Source organism: Natrix helvetica, assembly GCF_964273705.1.
Source record: "Natrix helvetica genome assembly, chromosome: 1".
Classification (NCBI taxonomy): Eukaryota; Metazoa; Chordata; class Lepidosauria; order Squamata; family Natricidae; genus Natrix; species Natrix helvetica.
The window spans coordinates 208,656,238-208,677,714 of record NC_138548.1 but is presented as its reverse complement, the minus strand read 5'-3'; the positions used below and the strand labels follow the sequence as shown (position 1 = coordinate 208,677,714).

At 45.2% G+C, this 21,477-nt stretch overlaps 1 protein-coding gene across 5 annotated transcripts in view; it reads right to left on the bottom strand.

Moving 5' to 3' along the window:
• The window catches only part of TNS2 (tensin 2), a 166,345-nt gene that overhangs the window by 9,510 nt on the left and 135,358 nt on the right, over nt 1-21,477 (bottom strand). For all 5 annotated transcript variants that reach the window (XM_081934417.1, XM_081934415.1, XM_081934414.1 and 2 more), the window contains 8 exons: nt 20,194-20,310; nt 13,282-14,535; nt 10,057-10,207; nt 6,346-7,247; nt 5,237-5,323; nt 2,317-2,448; nt 1,472-1,564; nt 734-811 (listed from right to left, as the gene is read on the bottom strand). In XM_081934417.1, the coding sequence (XP_081790543.1) occupies nt 734-811; nt 1,472-1,564; nt 2,317-2,448; nt 5,237-5,323; nt 6,346-7,247; nt 10,057-10,207; nt 13,282-14,535; nt 20,194-20,310 (2,814 nt within the window). The remainder of the gene's footprint in view (nt 1-733; nt 812-1,471; nt 1,565-2,316; nt 2,449-5,236; nt 5,324-6,345; nt 7,248-10,056; nt 10,208-13,281; nt 14,536-20,193; nt 20,311-21,477) is intronic.

Below are 21,477 nucleotides of genomic sequence, written 5' to 3'. Positions count from 1 at the left end.
TAGGAACACTCGTAAACATTGCACAAGGCTGCAGCCATCCATCATATTATTTTCTAAGAATATTTGTGGGGCCTATTAATTGCTCAGAGGCATTCTTGGAAATAAATATGTTGGCGGCTGGCATTTTCCTTTGCAACAGACCAGATTCCTATTTTTTAAAATTAAAAGTCCCTTTGGTGTAATGTACAGTACAAGGGAGATGCAGCGAAGAACCTGGAGGCATCAAGGAAGGAGGCTGCAGGCACATGGATGTCTCAGGGCCATCTTGGGGACCACCGTGTTGGACTTTGAAGAGGGAGGCTGATCCCCGACACAGGCAATTTCTTCATTTACCACAGGGGTGTCAAACTGTGGGCCCTTTCATTGAGGGCCATATCATGGCTGTGTTTGATCTTGGGGGGGGCAGGGGGGGCAGCGACTAGGTGTGTGTGGCCAACTTGACACCAGTCCCAAACTGCTGGCATGTTTCCTCTTTGCATTGAGTACACTAGGCCGAAGCCATGCTGGCCTGATATTTCCTCTTTGCATTGGGTACACCGGGCTGAAGCAACGCGGGCTGGCCCCTTACATTTTCCAGGACGGCCCTGTGGGCCGTATCCAATCACATTGCGGGCAGCATCCGGCCCACAGGTCTTGAGTTTGACACCCCTCGTTTAGCATTCCTCTCCACTACTTTCATCGACCTCCATCTCTTTCCAGTCTCTGGGTTCTGAGCAACTTCCCCCTTGCCTACCTTTGCTTGGGATGCGGAGTTGGCAAGGCAACGAGAGAGGGGTGATGGAATGCTGGGAGACCAATGCTGGCAGGCTGCCTGTAAAAGGAACAAGAAAAAAGCAAGTCAAGGGTTTATCTTCCATACTGTCTTCCTAACCATCCACTCCTCAACACAGCACCCTTAACCCTGGCTGGTGACAAGCTTTCTGCGCTAAGGATTCTAATTTATTAAGCTTCCCCAAAGTGTCATTCGTTTACTCAGAAGGGGATTCCATGGTGGGGGCTATACTATTTTAATCAAGGGCTATCCTTGATTATAATTGGGCGGGGGTGATGCCACTAGTGGGGGGGGGGGCATTAAACCAAGAATGGGTGAAACAACCAATTATTTCTCTGACATCCCCTATTTCCCTCTCCTATTTCCAAGCCAGGAAGTTGCCAGGGTAAACATAGACACAGATTGCTCATATCGTACTGACCATTTTTTTTTGAATAAGCCGAGAGCTGGAAACTAAGCCTAATTCTGCACAACCTTCATTCTAGAATCTTTTCCATTTAAGGTCCAGTCTAGTGGTGGGTTGCAAATATTTTTACTACCGGTTTGGGTGCGCTCCTATGTGTGCAAGCAATGCTTCTGTGCATGCGCAGAAGCATCCAGGCGGGTCGGCGAGGCCTCCCGCCACCTCTACTACTGATTTGGCTGAACCAGGCCGATCCGGGAGCAATCCACCACTGGTCCAGTCCCAGTGTTACTTACCAAAATGGGGCTCATTGTTACAGCCCTTGATCTTCACCCCTTTGGGTCCTGTCTCGATCAAGAAGTGGCGCACCAGCTGCTCAGCAGGGTCTCCTAAGATAGGAAAAGACATTATTGATGGCTGTTCTCTTTCTCCAGATGTTTCCTATCTAGCCTGATCCCAGGGAAGAAGCCTAAATGGAGTTCCTCCTGATGCTGGCAGGGCACTTTATGCAGAGAATCAGAATTAGAATAGAGCTGGAAAGGACCTTGGAGATATTCTAGACCAATCCCCTGCTCAAGCAGGGGACCTTTTCACCCATTTCAGACAGATGGCTGTCCAGTCTCTTCTTAAAAACCTCTAGTGATGAAGCCTCTACAGCCTCTGAAGCAAGCTGTTCCTCTGGTTAATTATTCTCACTGTTAGGAAGGAAGTTTCTCCTTAATTTCAGGTTGCTTTCATCTTGGTTGCAGAGGATAAACGAATAAGGAAAAGCACATAGTTTGGGGCCAAGATAGAATGTGTTTTTAGAGTTGTCAAATGCACTTCTCAAAGCTAGCTCCTCCATAGGTGTAGCTGACAATAAACTACTAAGAGGGCTGATAATTTGTGAAGAATGGTAATCACATTGTTCCAAGTCATTGGAAGGCAGTAAGTTTTGTTCTAAGTCTTAGTTTGGCTTCAGACGTTTCTGAATTTCAACTCCATGCAACACCAGGTAGACATATCTACAGGTGAGCGATATCAAAAGGTGTAAGTTGCCCAGATATTTGGATGGCTGCAGACTGCTTAGCTCTAAGCAATTGAAGTATTCCATTTTTGGAGACGGAGAAGGATGCTGGAGAGTGTTTCCCCCCATCCTTACCTTTGGTGGAATGGTTGATGCTGTTGGGTGGAGGTGTTATCACTTTCAAAGCCAAACCATAGGCCCCCTGGAAGGAGTTACTGTCCCGAATGAGGAACGTGCCGGGTTCCTTGTCCTTCAGGAGAGCAATGGCTGCTCAGAAAGAAGGAAAGAAAGAGAAAAAAAAATATCAGTGATTAGTATATATAAATATACAGCTCTACTAGAGCTGGATGAAAAACTATATTAAATGTAGCAGTCCTTGGGTTGAGGGCTACATCGAGCCTTTATGATGCCAGAAACCATTTAACAAAAATCTGGCAAGGCCAGAGTGAAAACTAAACCAATTAAAATTAAATAACTGCAGATAACACGATTCCTCCTTGAATTTTCAAAGCACAATTGACTTGTTTTGTGACAACAGAAAGTCAAGCCTACAAGGGTGATAAGAAGTCAAAGGGGGGACATGAAAGAAAAGGAAGGAAGTAAAAGATGCTAAAGTGGAAGCAAAATGGCAGCAGAAAGAGAAACAATGAGTCTTTAAAAAAAAGAAAAGAAATGCGAAATGATAGATTAATCTCCCCCAAAAATCAATGGAAAGTAGATGTAAATCTGGAAGCTGCTTATGATGTTATATTATGAAATGCCAGAGGAGAATATGGAGTTATGCTAATTGGACTTACGAAAAAGGATGCTTGGCAACATGACGTTAAAAAGGCAGGGGAAAAATCCCCCTAAGGCAGTGATGGCAAACTTTTCAGGCACAGAGTGCCAGAAACCCAACAACTAGCTGCCTGGCGCGCGTGCATGTCTCGGAAACCCAACAACCAGCTGGCAGAGCTGGGGTGATGGCAGGCGTGCCCACAGAGAGAGCTCATCGTGCCACCTCTGGCACACATGCCATAGGTTCGCCATCACGGCCCTAAGGGAATGATGGCTGCAGAAAATGAGAAAAAGAGAAGGAAGGAGAAATTGGAAACAGCACGGATGTGGACTGGAGATGGCCAGTAGTCTTCTCTTGCTTATCAGGGGGCCTGATAAAAATGAAAACTTCAGTGCTGCCACAAGGCAAAAGCCCGACAGTCTTGAGCAGTCTTTTATTGGGAACTACAGGCACATGGACCAGTGGTGCAATGCAGGGATGAAATGCTATTGGTTCGCCCGAACCGGTAGTTAAAAAATGCTTTAAAAAGTTTTTTAAAAGTTCCGACAATGGCGGGGCGCAGCTGATTGTTGCACAGCTAATCGTCGGAACTTTTAAAAAACTTTTTTAGCATTTTAAAACTACTGGTTCGGTCACATGATCCCCCCCCCACACACATCAAGCCACACCCACCAAGAACCGGTAGGGGGAAAAAATTGAATTTCACCACTGGTGCATTGGGACAGAAACAGATAAACGGTATATGTAGCCTGGCCTTTTCTTTGCAGTTCAGAATCTTACACACAAGTCCCGTCCAGGAATACACAGAATATATGTTTGCAAGAATTACGCTTAACGTGGATGATGAGGGTTGGACCGGGAGAAAGAAAGAGACGTCGTGTACAGAACAGATGGAGGCATGAAGATGATATATGCATGGTTCACACCTATCATCTGTACACAATATAGTCAGTCCTCAACCTACGACTACAATTGAGCTCCGAATTTCTGTTGTGAAGTGAGAAATGTGTTAAGTGGCTTTTGCCCCATTTTATGTCTGTTCTTGCCACGCTTGTTAAGTGAATCACTGCAGTCGTTAAATTAAATAACCTGGTTGTTAAGTGACTCCTGCTTCCCCCGTTGATTTTTCTGGTCAGAAGGTCACCAAACACGATTGACAGGACTCCTGCCCACTGCAGTTGTCATAAATGTGAGTCAGCTGTCAAGCATCTGAACGTAAATCACGTAACCATGGGGATGAGGCCATGGTTGCAAGTGTGAAAAAATAGTTGTAGGTCACTTTTTTCAGTACCGTTGTAACTTCAAGCATCACTAAGTGACCTGCTGTAAGTTGAGGACTACCTGTGCCATTCTTACTGTATTGGTCCATCCAGAATGTTGAAGTGAAGAGTGTGGCTGCATTCTCAGTTAATTGATGCAGATCAACTGATGGATCTTTGGGTGGTGACTGATTGCATGGATAATGAACTGCAGCCCTTAATAATGACCACTGAAGGAGCCCTTGAGCCAATTACCGTATTTTTCAGAGTATAAAACGCACCATGATTTTGAAGAGGTAAATTTTTTAAAAAAGTTTTTGCATTCTGCAGACCTCCCAGACCCTCTGCACGCCTCATTTTCTGTGAAAAATAGGGCATGCAGAGAATTTAAGAGGCCTGCAAAGTGCTCCTGAGGGATGGAGGGGGCAAAAATAAGCAAAAAAGGCCTCATTTTTCTCTCGTTTTTGCCCTCCCCAGCCCCCAGGAGCATTTTTGCAGGCATCCCAAACCTTCTGCATGTCCATTTTGGTGAAGGGGGCGGGGTTTCGGGAGGCCAAAAATGCTGTATTCAGTGTATAAGACGCACTGAGATTTTCACCCTCTTTTTTGGGGGGAAAAGGTGCGTCTTATACTCTGAAAAATACGCTACCAACCTAGCAAAATTCCTTGTACTCTGATCCATCCGGCAAATGGGAGACTAGCAGGGAAGGGGAATTTAAGGTGATGAATGCAAAAAAATAATAATCATGTTTTCACTGGAACTGCCGGAGGCAAACTACATCTTGCCCATAAATCTACAACCAGCACAACACATGGAGTGGGGAGTCACCAACGTGGACTGTGGTGCTTTTTTAAAACAGGAACATTCTGTACAGGGAGATGGAGGTGGCCTGTGTTTGAGCATGTGGGATTGGCTGCTCTGAGGAAAAGAACTATTCCTGCCCTAGAAAGAAAATGTCAAATACTGACTGTGTTAAATCACAGGCAAGGCAGCCAAAATTGTTTGGGAGTTGCATACCTTGGTCCCGAGACAAGTGGGGCTTGTACCAGAACTTTGACGTGTCTTGGACAAATTTGACGCTAACCGGATTCTCTTGCTGGAGATCTGGAAGAAGCAAAACAAAGGTTTCCTCTCCCAAAGGCAGGCGAGCGTAAAGGTTTAACAGTCTTAAAATATCCACAATATATATTTGCTACTGAAGACTAGAGATGGCTAGATAGCTGATGGTACAGTGAGCTACAAATGTTTTGCTTACATAATAAAATTATAATTTTAAGGGACTGTACAATAATAACTCTCCTTTGAGTCAGCTTGAGTCCTGCTACTTACTGACACACCCATCCATATACTTTGTAGTAGACAGTGTGTATGAAAGTTACACGCTGCTATCTTCGAGAACAATTTCTTTGACTTCCCAATTTAAACTACAACCTAGGATTTCCTGATGTTCACTCACCCAAGGGGTAACTGTTTCTGATGCTACTTTGCTTTCCAAGATCAGCCAAGGGGACTAGCTATTGCCGGAGGTAAAGAGAATTCATCCCAAAATGTGCTGTTTTCTGAAGCTAAACGTCAGTCTACATTTAGTGTACATCTGACTTTGGGAATCTTTCTTCATAACCAAATGAAAGTATATTTTCTGTGCGGTTCACACGCCTTGCTCGCTGGATCTGGATATCACAAAGCAAAGCCCACATTTTGTAATTAACCCCGCGCCCCATTTTGACTGCCAGAGTGCTGAAGGAGGCTGAGTGCCGTCACGCCTCTGGCCACTCCCACCTTGGCCACGCCCAGCCAGTCGATCATTAGGGCAGAGAACCGGTTGTTAAATTATTTGAATCCCACCACTGGAGACAGACAGATGGACAGGAACATTTCTATCAAGCAGTGTCCTCTTAAGCAACAGAGTTGAAACAGCCAAGGAGAAAGAGCTGAACCATCTCAGTGTCTTATATGTAGTTCCTTTTGGAGAACTCTTGAGTAACGGCAGAGGAATTAAGGGTCTGAGCCAGCAGAAAAGCACTAAGAAAGCAGGCTCAAAGTATAAAAGCAAAGGCCTGAAGGGAATAATAGCTAATTCTTCCTCCACCCTCTGCACCTCAAGCACTTAACTAGGAGAACATTACCTGAGCCAGGGGCACTGCCGTCAGGCACCCCAGGGGCAAAGGTGACATGGTGAGCAGAGCCTGGACTACGCCCGGGTGGCGAGTTTCTCTCCCAGGTCCGGGTGGCCAGTAGGTGATGTTTCTCAGGCAGGGGAGGCTGCTGGGGCTCCCGAGGTTGCTCTCGGCTGCCAGAGCCACCCTCCATGCTTGTGTAGTAGGCTGTTGCAATGGGGAAGGCCGGAGTCGGTGAGCCCTGCATGTCAGTGATGCCACAGCCGAGTGCCGGGGGCTGGATGCTGAGGGAGCAGGGCCCAAGAGAGGGGCTGAGGTTGGGGCCGTGGGGAAGGCCCTTTGTGTCCAGTTCATCTCGCTCACTCTGCAACCTCCCATTGTAGATGGCCGGAGTTGTAGGCGAGGCTGGAGCACCAGAGACTGTCCTGCAGCCAGGAGAGGGCTGGCTGGGGCAGGGAGCCTTGGGCGTGAGCCTCTGGGTCTGTCTCTCCATGATAGGGCCTGGCTGATGCCCCAGAGCGTCTTGGGGGGGCAACTCACGGGGCATCGGCACCGTAGCACTAAGGCCACAGGCGTCGGAGCCATTTTGATGCTGCTGCCTTTCCAGGAAGGGAGAGTGCTTGGCAGGGGCTGAAGGAGGCCCGTGTGGTGGACTAGAAGCACAGTAATTGCGAGAACACAGCTGTGGCGCCTGCAGGCCCGGCCTCTGGGGGGCTCCATTAGCTTGTGGTCTGAAGGCAGGGAAGTGCACGAAAGCCGGCATTGGGGATAAGATTTGGGATGGGTTGCCTGATGAGGCCATTCTCTCAGGGGCTCTTTTGTATCCAGGAGAGGATTGTTCCTCAGGGTTGGACTGGAGCAGGTTCTCCAGGGGGCTGGCAGCCTTGTGGCAGAGCTTGCGGGATCCAGGGCTGCAAGGACAACAAGCACAACGTCGGTAAAGTTTAGCAGACAGTCGGGAGGAGTTGGGGAGCATCTGACATACACGTGTTATTAAAAGCTGTATCTGATGAAGGGAGTTGCAGCTCACAAAAGCTTCTGCCCTTTAATAAAATATGTTCATTGGAAAAGCCTGACTCGGCCTGATATTTATTTATTTTTGCCCCCCAAACAGACTAACACAATTCTACTTCTATAACATTTGGTAGTTATGTCTAATAGGAAGAAATTTCTGGGATGGTGGTGAAATGCATCCTTTCAATTCCAACAGCGCCGATTTCAAAACACATATGAAAAAAAGAACAAATAAATAAATAAAAGCCTCACAACCTAGATAAACAAATGCTACTAGTCCGTGGATTTGCTGATTTAGACTAACTGGCCACATTTCCCAGCTTTTTAAAAGTTTCCTGGCTTGTCACTTAAAGGCAGTTTTCAGCGCTTCTTACAAATCTGCATTTAAAGCAAGCAGTGTCAAGCACCAAGGAGAGTAAAATAATAATTAATAATAATAATAATTTATTAAATTTCTAGACCGCCCCCTCTCCCCGGAGGGACTCTTTGTTAGACTTCTAACAAAATTGTTGTATAGAGAGCTTTGATTTGTTGGCAAGTTCTGCAAATATAGAAGTATGTACATGTGTCGGGGCAAAGGGTTCCCTTTAATTCAGAACATAGAATAACAGTGTTGGAAGGGACCTTGGAGATCATTCTGGATTTGGGGGTGGGGCTTGATGGGATGGATACACCTGATCATAGAACGAATAACACAACAGAATAATAAGAGTTGGAAGGGACATTGAAAGTTCTCCAAGCAGAGGTGGGTTGCTCCCGATTCCGCCTGGATTGGGTGAACCGACAGTGGTGGCGGCGGTAGTGGTGGTAGTGGCAGCATGCGCAGAAGCGTTGCTTGCGCACGAACCAGTAGTACCAGTAGTAAAAAATTAGTAGTAAAAAAAAAATGAAAACCCACCACTGTCTCCGATCCAACCTCCACCCAAGCAGGACACTCCATACCATTTCAGATCAATGGCCGTTCAGTCTCTTCTTAAAACCTCCATGATGGAGCGCCCACAACTTCTGGAAGCAAACTGTTCCTCTGGTTTACATAAATACATTTGACTGAAACAATTATCATTGTAATATTCCGTTAATGTAGCCTTAAAACAAAGTAGAATTAGCTCATGTTGTATTTCCTGCCTGGTCTATTTGGCATCGATCCTGCAAGTCTGAAACTACAAGTCTCCCACTGTCTCTTTTCTACCAACTGTTCAGTTAGAGGTTCCTTTCTAAATTCCCTAGGCAGCATCACTTCCCCTTGTCTCCCAAGACCGCTCCCACGTACGTTTATAGCACCAACTGACCCGCCACCTTATACAGCCTTTCTCACCTTTGACATATTCCACCTGGGTGGCTTTAATTCCTAGGATGCCAGGAATACCGCCATGGCAGCAATAACTAGAGAACATGGTGAGTTCATCCACCCATCTGAAAGGCATTAAGACTGGGAAAACATCACAAGTCTATCTGTGGCTACTAGTCTTGACAGTGTTGTCTCAGATTCATTAAGAACCCTACCATGAGGTCAATTTCAACATCTAGTGGCCATCTAGACAAACATTCTCCACGATGATCTGTCCCCGGTTTGGTCTTTAAAGTCTTCCAAAAATGCACCTATTGCTACTGGAGAATCACGGCTCACATGGTTAAAATGCTGGGTTGGAGGCAGTGGTGAAATTAAAAAAAATCTGTGGGTGTGGCTTAGTGGGGGTGACAAGAGAAGGATACTGCAAAATCTCCATTCCCTCCCCACTCCTGGGGGAAGGATATTGCAAAATCTCCATTCCCACCCTACTCTGGGGCCAGCCAGAGGTGGTATTTGCCGGTTCTCTGAACTACTCAACATTTCCGCTACCAGTTCTCCAGAACCCATCAAAACTTGCTGAATTTCACCCCTGGTTGGAGGCTAGCAAGCCTGCATTTAAGACCCATGTGTTGCCATGTGGCGGGATGAGCTCCTGTCCTGTCCTTCCCTCCAGCTCCTGAAAGGAGCCCCCAATTGGGCACCCCCCCACCAGGCAACGGTGATGTCACCAGCGAATCCTTTCAACCTGGAAGCACCTCAGTGCTTCTGACATGAGTGCAATGTGACCTATTGCTGCTGCAACGGAATCCATATCCCTTGTGGCTGGTTGTCCTCATTTCTTCAGTTCTACCACTTCCCGTATCCCGGACTTCTCAAGAGAACTAGGCCTATAGATAATATGTTCAAACATATGATAATCTGAGAAGAGGTCCTTTGCACTTCAAGTGAGAACTGGGTTGATTTGCTGATGACTCGTTTGTTCCTTTCCTTGGCTATCTACAGCCAATATTTATGTGGCTGCATATTGTAGGAAATCTTCACATCAGACTAAAGTTCAAGGAGCTTTATTGCTCTGTTCCCTATATTTCAAGGAACTGAAAGGTTTTCCAGAATAACACTGCCTTACAAGCACAGATTCAAGCGTAAACTCAAGGATCATGCTAGTTCTCACTCTAACCCAGTGGTTCTCAACCTGTGGGTCGGGACCCCTTTGGGGGTCGAACGACCCTTTCACAGGGGTCGCCTAAGACCATTGGAAAACACATATTTTCGATGGTCTTAGGAACCACCAATTTTATGAGAAACTGTATTAAAGGGTCGCGGCATTGGGAAGGTTGAGAACCACTGCTCTAACTTTTATCACTATACCCTAACAAATGACTAGGAAGGCTGAGTGCACTCAGACATAAAGATACCTGTTGTTGTTGTTGAATACAGGACTGCTGGTGTGTACAGGCATGGGAGAGCTAGACTCATCTGTACAGGCAGCTCGGACCTCCTGCCGGTGAGGTTGTAGGGAGGTGGGCAGGTCCTGCCAGGGGATGCCCTCCCTGCAGTCTTGAAGCTCTAAGGAAAAGGAATGGAAGATGTGCACAAGACAATCAGTAAAGACATAAACAACTTTGTTAAACGTTGTCACCTTTAAAGCCCCTCATGGCTTGGGACCAGGTTATCTGAGCGACTGTCTCTTGCTGGTCACATCAGAGGTGAGTTGCTCTTGGTTTGGCCTGGATCGGGTGAACCGGTAGTGGTGGCGGCAGGGGGCTCTGCCTCCTGCCCGGACCTTCTGTGCATGCACGAGCAAACCGGTAGTAAAAAAAATGGAAACCCACCACTGGGTCACATCTTCCCGATCCATCAGAGCATAAAAGCAGGGAATGCTGCGGGTCCCATCAGCAATGCTGGCTGGGGAATTCTGGGAATTGAGGTCCACAAGTCTTAAAGTTCCTAAGTTTGGACACCCCTGTCCTAGGGAGATACACCTGGTGGGACCCAGAAGAAGGGCCTTCTCCATGGTGGCTCCCTCTCTCTGGAACATCATTCCCCCAGAGATTAGAACAGCCCCCACTCTAGCACTCTTCCAGAAGGCGCTGAAGATCTGGTTCTGCTAGCGGGCCTGGGGAACCCAGAGTGAGATGGAGCCCATTAAATGGCTCCCGTGAACTGCTGTTGCTGGGGGGGGGGGGGAAGTAGGGAGGTGATTTTATTTAATTAATGTATTGATTCTTTTATTAGTTTTATTGTTTTTAAATACGGTTTTAAATTATGTAAGCTGCCTTGAGTCTCCATGGGTGAATAGGCGGCAACATAAATGTAATAAATAAAAAAATAAAAAAATAAGTTCATATGAACTCAGTCCCAATTCTGGGACTTTACACCAAGCATGCCTTTGTTTCCAGACTGGAGAATGTCTGGATCTTCTCAATGTTGCCGAATTATTCCCAAGATCGATCCACAGTTGCTGCTAGGAACTCCATCTGGAAAACTACCCTTCCTCTCTACTTGTTCTTCCCGAGGGAGAACTTAACTAAAAGCAAAGCCAGAGAGAGCATTTGGGACATTTAAAAAAGAGAAAAATATAGCAATGGATTGGGATGATGGATTAGGGAAAACCCAATAGCAAATCCTCACTCAACTATGAAACTAATTGGGTGGCTTTGGACTCTCTGTTCCTATTGAACAGAATTTGCCTCGATGGTTGTTAGGAAGAAAAAAAGAGAAAGGGAGAGTTGCATTGTATATGTTGCTCGGAGCTCCAATTTTGAAGGAAAATAGGAGCTATAAATGTCATAAAGATAAAAAAAATAGCCGGTTTGCAGATTATTCCTAGTCCCCCAGAGGATCCTAGGAATTGAAGTTTTCTGAAGTGAAGGCCCAAAATCTCCTAACAGAATTCTCTGAACCAAAATACATTACACTTTAACAAATGTTGTCAATCCAAGCTTATGGCAATATAGTAGTTGCAACACAAGTATTAGCATTAGTAGTGCAAAACTCAGAATCTAAACGTTTTGGGTAAATGCTAAAAAAATAATAATAAGATTACATGTATTCCTTCGAAATCTATGCTGAGAAAAGCTCGATTTTGCTGCCAACGGGGGCTCATATAAATAAAACAAGCCTGCACAGAATTATCTGGCTTGATTGCATTGCTTAGGATCAGGAGTAGGGAAATTCACTGGGGTCTGTCCAGGTCAAAGTTCCCTAAAACCTAGGAAAGAAACAATATTGTAATCAAAGAACCACCAAGGAGGAAGCTGAGACCCCACCAAGACTGGCAGGGAAAGCAAACCCCATTCTCCCTCATGCTGACGATATGTAATGAAATGTTTACAAGAAAACAAGGTCAGAGAGCACTAAGAATCCAAGAGAGGGCTCTTTCTCAGCCTGGTTACTTGCAACATAAATGACCTTGACTTACAACTGGATGCTTAGCAACCAGTTGCTAAGCGACCCTGAGTTGCTTAGCAACTTGGGACTACTTCCGACCCAGATTTGAAGTTCTAGTGATTGCTCCGCCCACAACAACACAGCCATATTTATGGCTGATTGCAGCATCTTGCGGTCACGTTTTAGCAGGGTTTGGCTGAAAACCAGCCTTTCCTTCCAATCTTCAGCAAAACTGTGCCCGTAGCAAACCACTGGCAGAATGGAACAGAGTGGGAAGGGACCTTGGAGGTCTTCTAGACCAACCCACTGCTCAGTCAGGAAACCATATACCCGTGATGGTGAACCTATGGCACATGCCCGGTCTCTGCGGGCACAGGAGCCGTTGCCCAGCTTAGCTCCACCGCGCATGTGCCCGCACCCCACACCGGCCAGCTGATTTTCAGGTCTCTGCCGTGCAAGCGGGAGACGTGTGTGTGTGTGGGGGGGGTTGCACACGCATGCATGGAGGAAGGGGCTCACGCGCATGCACGAGGGTGAGGGGAATGCAGGGGGGTACAGCCCATTTTTAGTCTCAGGAGGCTGCAGGAAGGCTTGCTAGGCCCAAAACAGGGCATGGGCAGGAGGTCGCGCGCATGTGCAGAGGGCGGGGGAGCACAGGGGCTCGTGTGCGCAAGTTCAGGAGGGCGGGGTGCATTGCATGCGCTGTTGTGTGCGTGCATAATTTTGGCACACGAGGAGAAAAAGGTTAGCCATCACTACTCTATATGGTCATCTGATCTCTTCTTAAAAACGTCCCATGTTGGAGCATTCACGACGTCTGGAGGGAAGTTGTTCCAATGATTAATTTAAAAAAATAAATTAAAATGGCTTGCTTAACAATCATGGCAGCCACTTAATGTCCATGGTAGCCACTTTATGATTGTTGTGTTAGCATAACAATCACCCCAAAAAGATCATGAAATTGGTCGGTCATGTGACCGACCTGTTTTACAAATGTCATGACTTACAACCATGATGGGCAGGCCCCATTACAGCCGTAAGTCAAGGACTATCTGTATAAAAGACTGGCCCTGCTGGGTTCCCCCCCCCCCCCAATGCTCTTTTTCTAGTCCCAAATATTACAATTACTGGCCCTTTTTTCTATTTTTTTAAAAATCATTATTACTGATCATGTCAGAAAAAGGATCCCCTCTTTTCTTGCCCCTTTCTCCTGGCTTGGAGAAGGAGCAACTTTTACTCCTGCCACTTACCACACGGTTGTTCTGTGGATGGTGGCAGTAAGTATCCATCGTTGCCCTGTGGGAGTTCGTATCCATGCTTCCCGGATGGTGGATACAGCGGGCTGGTTGGCGAAATGGAGCCCGAGTGAGGAGACCCCAAGTACCCCGAAGTGTAGGGGGAGAGGCAGGGCTTGACTGGGGCTCTGCCACAGGTGTAACCAGGTGGAACTGGATGGTAGGCTGAGCCATAGCGAGGATAAGGAAATGCCTCTGGGTTATCTTCTGTTACTTTGGGCCTCTGGTGGGATGGATACCCATGGCCTAAATGAGTAGCCATCACATTGGACTCAAAGTTAAAAGCCTGGTGATGGGGCAGGGAATGGGGCCCATAGCTGGCTGGCATTAGAATAGGCACTGGCTGACCACCCCGATGGAGAGCATGATGAAGCATGGGTGGCCTCTCCACCCCCCAGAAGTCCGGTTCCTGATCCAGGTGTAAGTTGTAGAAGGAAGCCAGGGGCAGCCTTGATTCTTCCCACGCTGCTTCTTGGCAATCTTGGCATGGGCATAAAAAGGTAGGCTGGTCCTCCAAGATGAGCAGCTCATTGGGCTCCCGCCGGTTAGGACTGTGAGGAGGCAGCAGCTCATGGCCGTAGGGGTAGGTGTGAGGCTGTAGGCCCTCCGAAAGGGAACGAAACACACGTCGTTTCTCCTCATACCCCTCCGAGTGCAGGTGAGAGTGCCCTCCGTTATGGATGGGCTGCCGCCGCTCCAAAACACTTTCCGGCCTGTAAAAGGACATATTGCGGGGTCTCTCAGGGCTGTGGGAGCAGTAATCCAGGCGACAAGAACAATGGCGGGCCAGGCCAGAACGTTGAGGTTGGTAGGAGAAAGAGCCTCCTGGCTGGCCTACGTCTGACAGTTCATCTTCTAAGATGGCGGTTTCTCTCTCTTTAGTGGCAGGAGGGGAAACTGAATGAGAACAGGACCCCTCACTTGGCTGCTGAGACTGGACGCCAAAGCCTCCCAAGAGCCGATCCAACTCTTCCTTCTCAGCTGGTGTGGGCTGAGGCCTAGATGGAGGTGTGCTGTCTTCTGCCTTCTCCGTTAGCATAGAGGAGTGTCCAGAGTCACTGCTGATGGACAGGAGACGCCCTCCCTGCGGTGGTGGAGACTCTAGGCTTCCTGGACTGCCATTGCTGGAGGAGAAGTGACTCAGCTCGTTTTTCTTCTTGACCCGTGCATACAGACTTCCGTCCAGAGGGCCCCGAGTGTGTAAGCCATCTGCAAAGAGAGGAACCAGGTCAGAGGGTTGTGGGAGAGCTCAGCATTTACTGCCTATGTTCTGACCTAGGCTTCCCAAGAGCATGCAGAAAACTCCTTGTCCCGACAAAAACCCCTTTATTAATTTACTGTGAATTCTGCTCATTCACATCCAGCAAAGGATGAGGGAGGATTTACAGTCACAGACCTTATCTGGCTTGGAGAGTTGACAGGCCAATAACTGCAAAACTTGGCAAGGAGACTCAGAGAGTCACGAACCAATTAAGCAGACTAATGGTCTCCTGCAAACTCCCCTCCCCTTTCGCTCCTCTTTTATTTCCTCTGGGAGATGCCATTCATTGTCCACCTGTGGCCTTACTCCCAAATCAAGCCCTGTTCTTTAAAGGTTCCTTTCATCTGGCAACTCTGCGCATGCACACACTGGGAACAGGCTCCAGCTGTTCTTCTGCCTCACTGATGTCTGACTCTGAAGGCAGCTGATAACTGGCACACGGCTCTGGCCCCCTCTCTGCCTCCGACACAGAGCCCCCATCAGAGCCTTCCCCAGACTCCAGGACTGGTCCATGTTCCTCCCCAACCTCCTTGCTGTCCGAACCTGCTGCCAGCTCTGCTGGCCGCTGGTGTATCACAGCAGCCTAGATGCGGTCTTGAATTTCCACACTGAGCAGCTCATACGTTCAAAGGTTTAGATGCTAACTTTTTGAATATTTGCAGCGAAAAATATCCTCTAAATTTCTGTTTTGGGGTTCTGACTTTTTCCAAATAGGTCAGAATCAGAAGCGGTGTTTGTTCTTGGCTTCTGATCCCGAGCTCATTTGAAACCAGCAAGACAGGATCTGCAGTAAATAAACCACGACAGCAATCTTTGTGGGTTTTGCTAGCAGGAGGAAACAAGAAGAATGTCAGAGCGATCGATGCAGTGCACTCCTTGCAAACAATTGGGCCAGAATGATGTGAAAATGATTCATGTTTGGACTCTTTGGAACAATATCTAATCTGGTTCGTTTTTGTTGTTTGAGGATGGATTATAAAGCACGAAATAGATATAACTAAAGTTATATAGTTTACAAATAAACTCATATGCTGTTAGTCCTCAGCTTCTAGCATAGCACTTAGACTTATATACCGCTTCACAGTAATTTATAGCCTTCTTTAAGCGGTTTATAGAGTCAGGCTATTGTCCCCAACAATCTGAATCCCCATTTTACTAAGCTTGGAAAGGCTGACTCAACCTTTAGCTGGTCAGAATCAAACTGTTGGCAGTCAGCAGAATTAGCCTGTAATAATGGATTCTAACCACTGTGCCACCACAATTGGGAAGAGCATTTTCACTGTTAAGCAAGGAAGTTATTAAGAGAATCGTACTGATTTTATGACTTTTTCCCCACGATTTGTTAAGGAAATCACTGCAATTGTTAAGTGAATCACACAGGCATTAAGAAAATTAAATTGTAATTGAACGTATGATGCAAAATGAAAGTAAGGTACCTATTCATATTAGATGAAAAATTCGTGATTGTATAGGTAATTCAAAGTATGGATGCACAAAGCTTGTAACCAAACGACATGCTGTACGTAATGGATGAGAATTTTTTATGTTGGTTTTTTTTATGTTTAAAAATTTTTTTTAAAAAGAAAAAGAAAATCTGACTTCCTCCATTGATTTTGCTTATCCGAAACATTCTGCTCTTCCCAGAAGCCGGCTGGAAAGGTTGCAAATGGTGATCGCATGACCCCAGGATGGTGCAACTATTGTAAATACATGCTGATAACTAAGCACCCAAATTTTGATCATTTGATTGTGGGAAATGCTGCAATATTCATAAGTGCAAGGACTGGTCCATAAGTCATTTTTTTTACTGCCACTGTAACAATGAGTGGTCATTAAACAAATGCTTGTAAGTCAAGGACTTCTTGTACTGAAATGAGCAGCAACTCGGTCGTTAGGTGAAGCGGTCGTTAAATGAAATTGCAGTCATGCCGAGGATCTTACTTCAACTTTTCTTTGCTTTATAGACCTGCAAAGGTCGTAAGTGCAAGAAATGATCATAAAGTGACTACTATAAAATGAGTAATAAAATGTATTACTGTTAGGTACCAAATGTTTTTGTTTCTAAATTCGCAATCAAGTCAATCTATTTCACTTAAGTACTCTAGGGATTTTCCAATGAATTTCACCTCTAATTCAATGCGAGTAGTCTCGACTTACAACAGTTCATTTAGTGACCGTTCAAAGTTACAACGACACTGAAAAAAGAGACTTGTGACCGTTTTTCACACTTATGACCATTGCAGCATCCTGATGGTCACATGATCAAAATTCAGGAGCTTGGCGACTGACTCTTATTTATGACGCTGTCCTGGGATCATGTACTGCAACCTTCTGACCAGCAAAGACCATGGGCAAGCCAGATTCACTTAACAACCCTGTCACTAATTGAACCTCTGAAGTGATTCACTTAACAACTGTGGCAAGAAAGGTTGTAAAATAGGGCAAAATTCACTCAGCAAATGTCTCACTTAGCAACAGAAATGCTGGGCTTGATTATGGTTGTAAGCCAAGGATTACCAGTACCTATAGTACTACTTAAATTTAAATATTTTAGCCCAGCAGAGGGCAATAGTCCACTTCTGCTTATCCAGAGATGCATTTTCTTTGATAGATTCAAACAGGAAGCAGGCTTAAGAAGCCCTTATTCAACTTCCCATTAATTTAAGTCACTTAGGCTTCATCCCCCCCAAATGCATGGCATTCTCTAGCTACAAAAATCACATTTCTGAAACACGGCTCCGTTCTCCACACACCGGTTCTTGCTGGGAAGGCGGAGGGAGGAAGTTTGAGGCCATCCGGCTGGAATTTTCTGGGATCTGACGCAAGCACACCACAGCGCTTAAATTGCCATTTAATGACGCCCATTGGTATTCTATTTGTTTTGGTTCTTAACAAGTTTACTTTAAGTGGACCTTGGAAGGAAACTTGTAATGGGCGGTGGTGATGGCTGGGGGGGGGGGGAGATAGGCTGGTGGGATTACAGCTCCCAGGAACAAAACAAAAAACAAAAAAACAAAAAAACAACCACCAATTTTTATATGCATGCATGTAGGAAGAGATGTTTTCATCTCTGTATCCAGAATGAGCTGGACTCAAACTCTTTTAAGAATTAAGAGAGAAGGAAATGAGACCAACTTAGTTCTGTTGTGATGAATGGTTGAGGCATAGCACAAACCTGCTATGACACAGCAAAAACTTGCACAACTGTGGCACAACTTACTGACCATAGCTATGGGAGCTAATATCCAACAGCCTAAATTGGCTTAAAAGCCATTTCACCTAGGCAAAATAAAGCGCTAACTTTACCCATGTTTCAAGGCAGAGTAGAATGCACATACAGCCTCTACTAAATTGGTGGCTTTTTTTTACACTTTTCTCTCTCAAGACCCCTTCCCACTTTAAAAAATTATGGCAGACCACTCCAAAAAGCTTTTGTTTGCATGGGTTATATTTCTCAACATTTAGCGCATTAAAAATGAAAATTACCGCTATCGCTTGTCAAGATTGTTTGATGGGATTTTTATATGGTACTAGCTGATAGCCTGACAGGTATTTATTTATCCCAACCCTCCTTCCATGAACGTCGCTGCAATTTCTAATGTTGGATTTTCCCCCTTACAAGAGGGAGCCACTACCATGACAACTCCAAGCGCTGTACAGTGGAAGCCATTTTAAGGCACTACGGTAGAAGCTGCTTTAAGGCACAAGGGCTCTTAACGGAACACACACACTGAGGGGTGTTAGGAGTGTCTTATCCCCCATAGTATTTGTTTCCAGATGTTAAGTAATCTATGTACCAAGTTTGGTTGAAATTGCTGAAAGTGTTCCAGAGTTATGCTGGAACATACACACATACACAGAGCCATTTTTTAATATAAAGATTATTTCTTAACATAAGCGGAAAAATAATTTTGTCTTTGTAGACACGTGAGAGGCTCTTGGGGGATGTCCCAGGTCCTAGGACCACACTTTAATACTACTATAAACAAACATACTTTTTATGGGCCACGGTAACCAACATTATGTACCAAAGATTTGCTCAGTTCTGCAATTTGTACACACTATGCCAATATTTCCCAAACTTTTTACAGACAATTAAATAAGCATTCCAAAATGGCAGGGATCTGTCATTTAAATATACCCCTTATCTTTTTACCTAGGAGTTCCCATTGTCACATCATATAATGACTAGAACTGAAAAAGCTTTGTTGAGGAGAAGCGAAACATTTTCAAGAAAAAAAAAAAAACCCAAGACAAGTCTAAATTGCCTTGTGGGGAAAAAAGGCACCAAAAAGTTGCATTTGTATAGTCTTCAACTTTAAAGATTTTTTAAAATTAAAATTGGTACTAAAGTAGAATAAAATATGGATTAAAATATAAGAATGAAGACGTGGCATAAAAGGAACAGCTAGAAGCTTGCTTAAAGGGACAGGGAAATGTCATCAGCCTTCAACCACAACATGTTCCAGTAAATGTCCCTATGTCAAAAGTCCAAAACCACAAGGTTCAATTAAAGTTCGTTAATGGCATGTAGTCCATACCTGTAATAAAAGGAGAAGTAAGACCCCCATCTCCTTATAAGGCTTTTTCCTCAAGGTAACCAATAAGAAATGAGTAAAGTGTTTCCGTGTTACACAGTCTTTGAGAATGTATAAGAATGCATGCATCAATAATAAAGATTGTTCAGAATTTGCAATGTTAGCCATGGGCTAACGTTTCTGAACCTGGCTGCCAAATAAACTTTTCCTGTATCCTGAGAAGTCTAAAGCCTGTCATTTTCTGCAACAGTACCCCTCAAATTAGTCCCAAATTATTGTACTGCTTGAGTTATCTTACGTAACCTCTATCAACAACTCATAGCCGAAATCTGCTGGTCAGAGATTCTTTTCAACATAACTCTTTTTTTGGGTTTCAACTATCGATCCATTTTTTGTGAACCAGCTGACTGGCAGGAAATACTAGAAGGAACTAAGATGGCAAGCAGGCTTGGGCAGAAAACGGAGGCTGCAGTGAACCTCTACAGGCCATTGATGGTCTATAAGTCATATTTTGCATCACTGCATTAGGCAAATAGACACCTATCCAATGCCTTAATATAAATTGCTGCTTCTACTGTAGAATGGAGTAAAAACAAGCCGTAGGACCAGGGGTGAAATCCAGCAGGTTCTGACAGGTTCTAGAGAACCAGTAGTGGAAATTTTGAGTAGTTTGAAGAACCGGCAAATGCCACCTCTAGCTGGCCCCAGAGTGGGGTGGGAATGGAGATTTTGCAGTATCATTCTCCTGGAATGGGGTGGGAATGGAGATTTTGCAGTATCCTTCCCCTGCCACGCCCACCAAGCCACACCACGCCTACCAAGCCACGCCCACAGAACCAGTAGTAAAAAAAATTGAATTTCACCACTGCCTAGGACTCTATTAAGCCCCACTCTATTCACCCTCTACAAACTAGTTTCATAACAATTGTTTGGTCTGAAGCAGAACTCCTCCGGATGCTGAATTCTGCCTGATTTGCTCCCTTGCGTAGATGCAGAACAGAAGCCTAGCCAGTCATGATGTAACCTTGGAGTTCTAAGTATTCTGGAGTTCCCTGGGACCTTTTATACCTTCCAGGCTGTCCTCATACTGCAGGTTGAAGTTCTCGTAGGAATCCCAGCGGACTATAGGATCAGAGATACTGTAATCTATGGCAACATCAGCATTGTTTCTATAGGTTTCTCGGCCTGTGAGGGAAAAAAAAAAGACAAGGTGGCCCCAAGAAGATCAACAAGCAGTCTGCCTCTCGTATCTTAAATTAAACAACGGAGTTCCATTTTTCACAGCAAAGAAGGAAAATGTTTGTTGTGTGTCACCATTTTATGCATACCGTATATCACAGAAGTGAGTATACTCACTTTTTGTAAATATTTAAGTATATCTTTTCATGTGACAACACTGAAGAAATGACACTTGGCTGCAATTTAAAGTAGTGAGTGTACAGCGTGTATAACAGCGTAAATGTGCTGTCCCCTCAAAATAACACAACACACAGCCATTAATGTCTAAACTGCTGGCAAGACAGACTTAAATATTTACAAAATGGGAGGGGGGTGTACTCACTTCTGTGATATACATGTGGAAAGACTAGCTGGGTAATTTTTTTTGTCTGATGCAGGTTACTCTACAGCAGGGGTGTCCAAACTTGGGAACTTTAAGACTTGTGGATTTCAACTCCCAGAATTCCCCAGCCACCTCTGCTGGCTGGGGAATTCTGGGAGTTGAAGTCCACAAGTCTTAAAGTTCCCAAGTTTGGACACCCCTGCTCTCAGTGTTAGCGACTGGCATCATCCACCTGAGTTCTCTAAAAGCTCTACCACTTGCCCAGCAAAACTAAGTGCCAACAGCAGCCACTGTTTTCAACACTAAACATGGCTGCCGTTTTAATTGCTTGCTGCAGCATATTGTTGATCCACGTAAAATGCAGCCAACGTTTTTGGGATGCTTTTGCTCACGCTTGCCAATACCAAGCTAAAATTTGGGGAAGGATACATCATGTCACCAAGTTCTCATGCAAGTGACATGTCCCAGGGCACACCTCTGCTTTCTCTTCTGCAATTGAATGGTTGCAAAAAGCCAAGATGTTCTCCTGATAAACAACTAATTCCCACAACACTGTCAATCTACCTACTAAGGCTGTATTATTATTACTCCTCTGGTCTTTCCTATTACCTGTTTTTTTACCGTCTTATGACAATAACTTTGTTGCTTGTATCTTACGATTTATATTAATTGTTTTATATAGTATCCTAGTGTGATTTATGTTGATTGCTTATTCAGTATCCTAAGACTATCGCTAAGTGTTGTATCTTTTGATTTATGATGAATGCATTTTATGATTATGATCACGATTT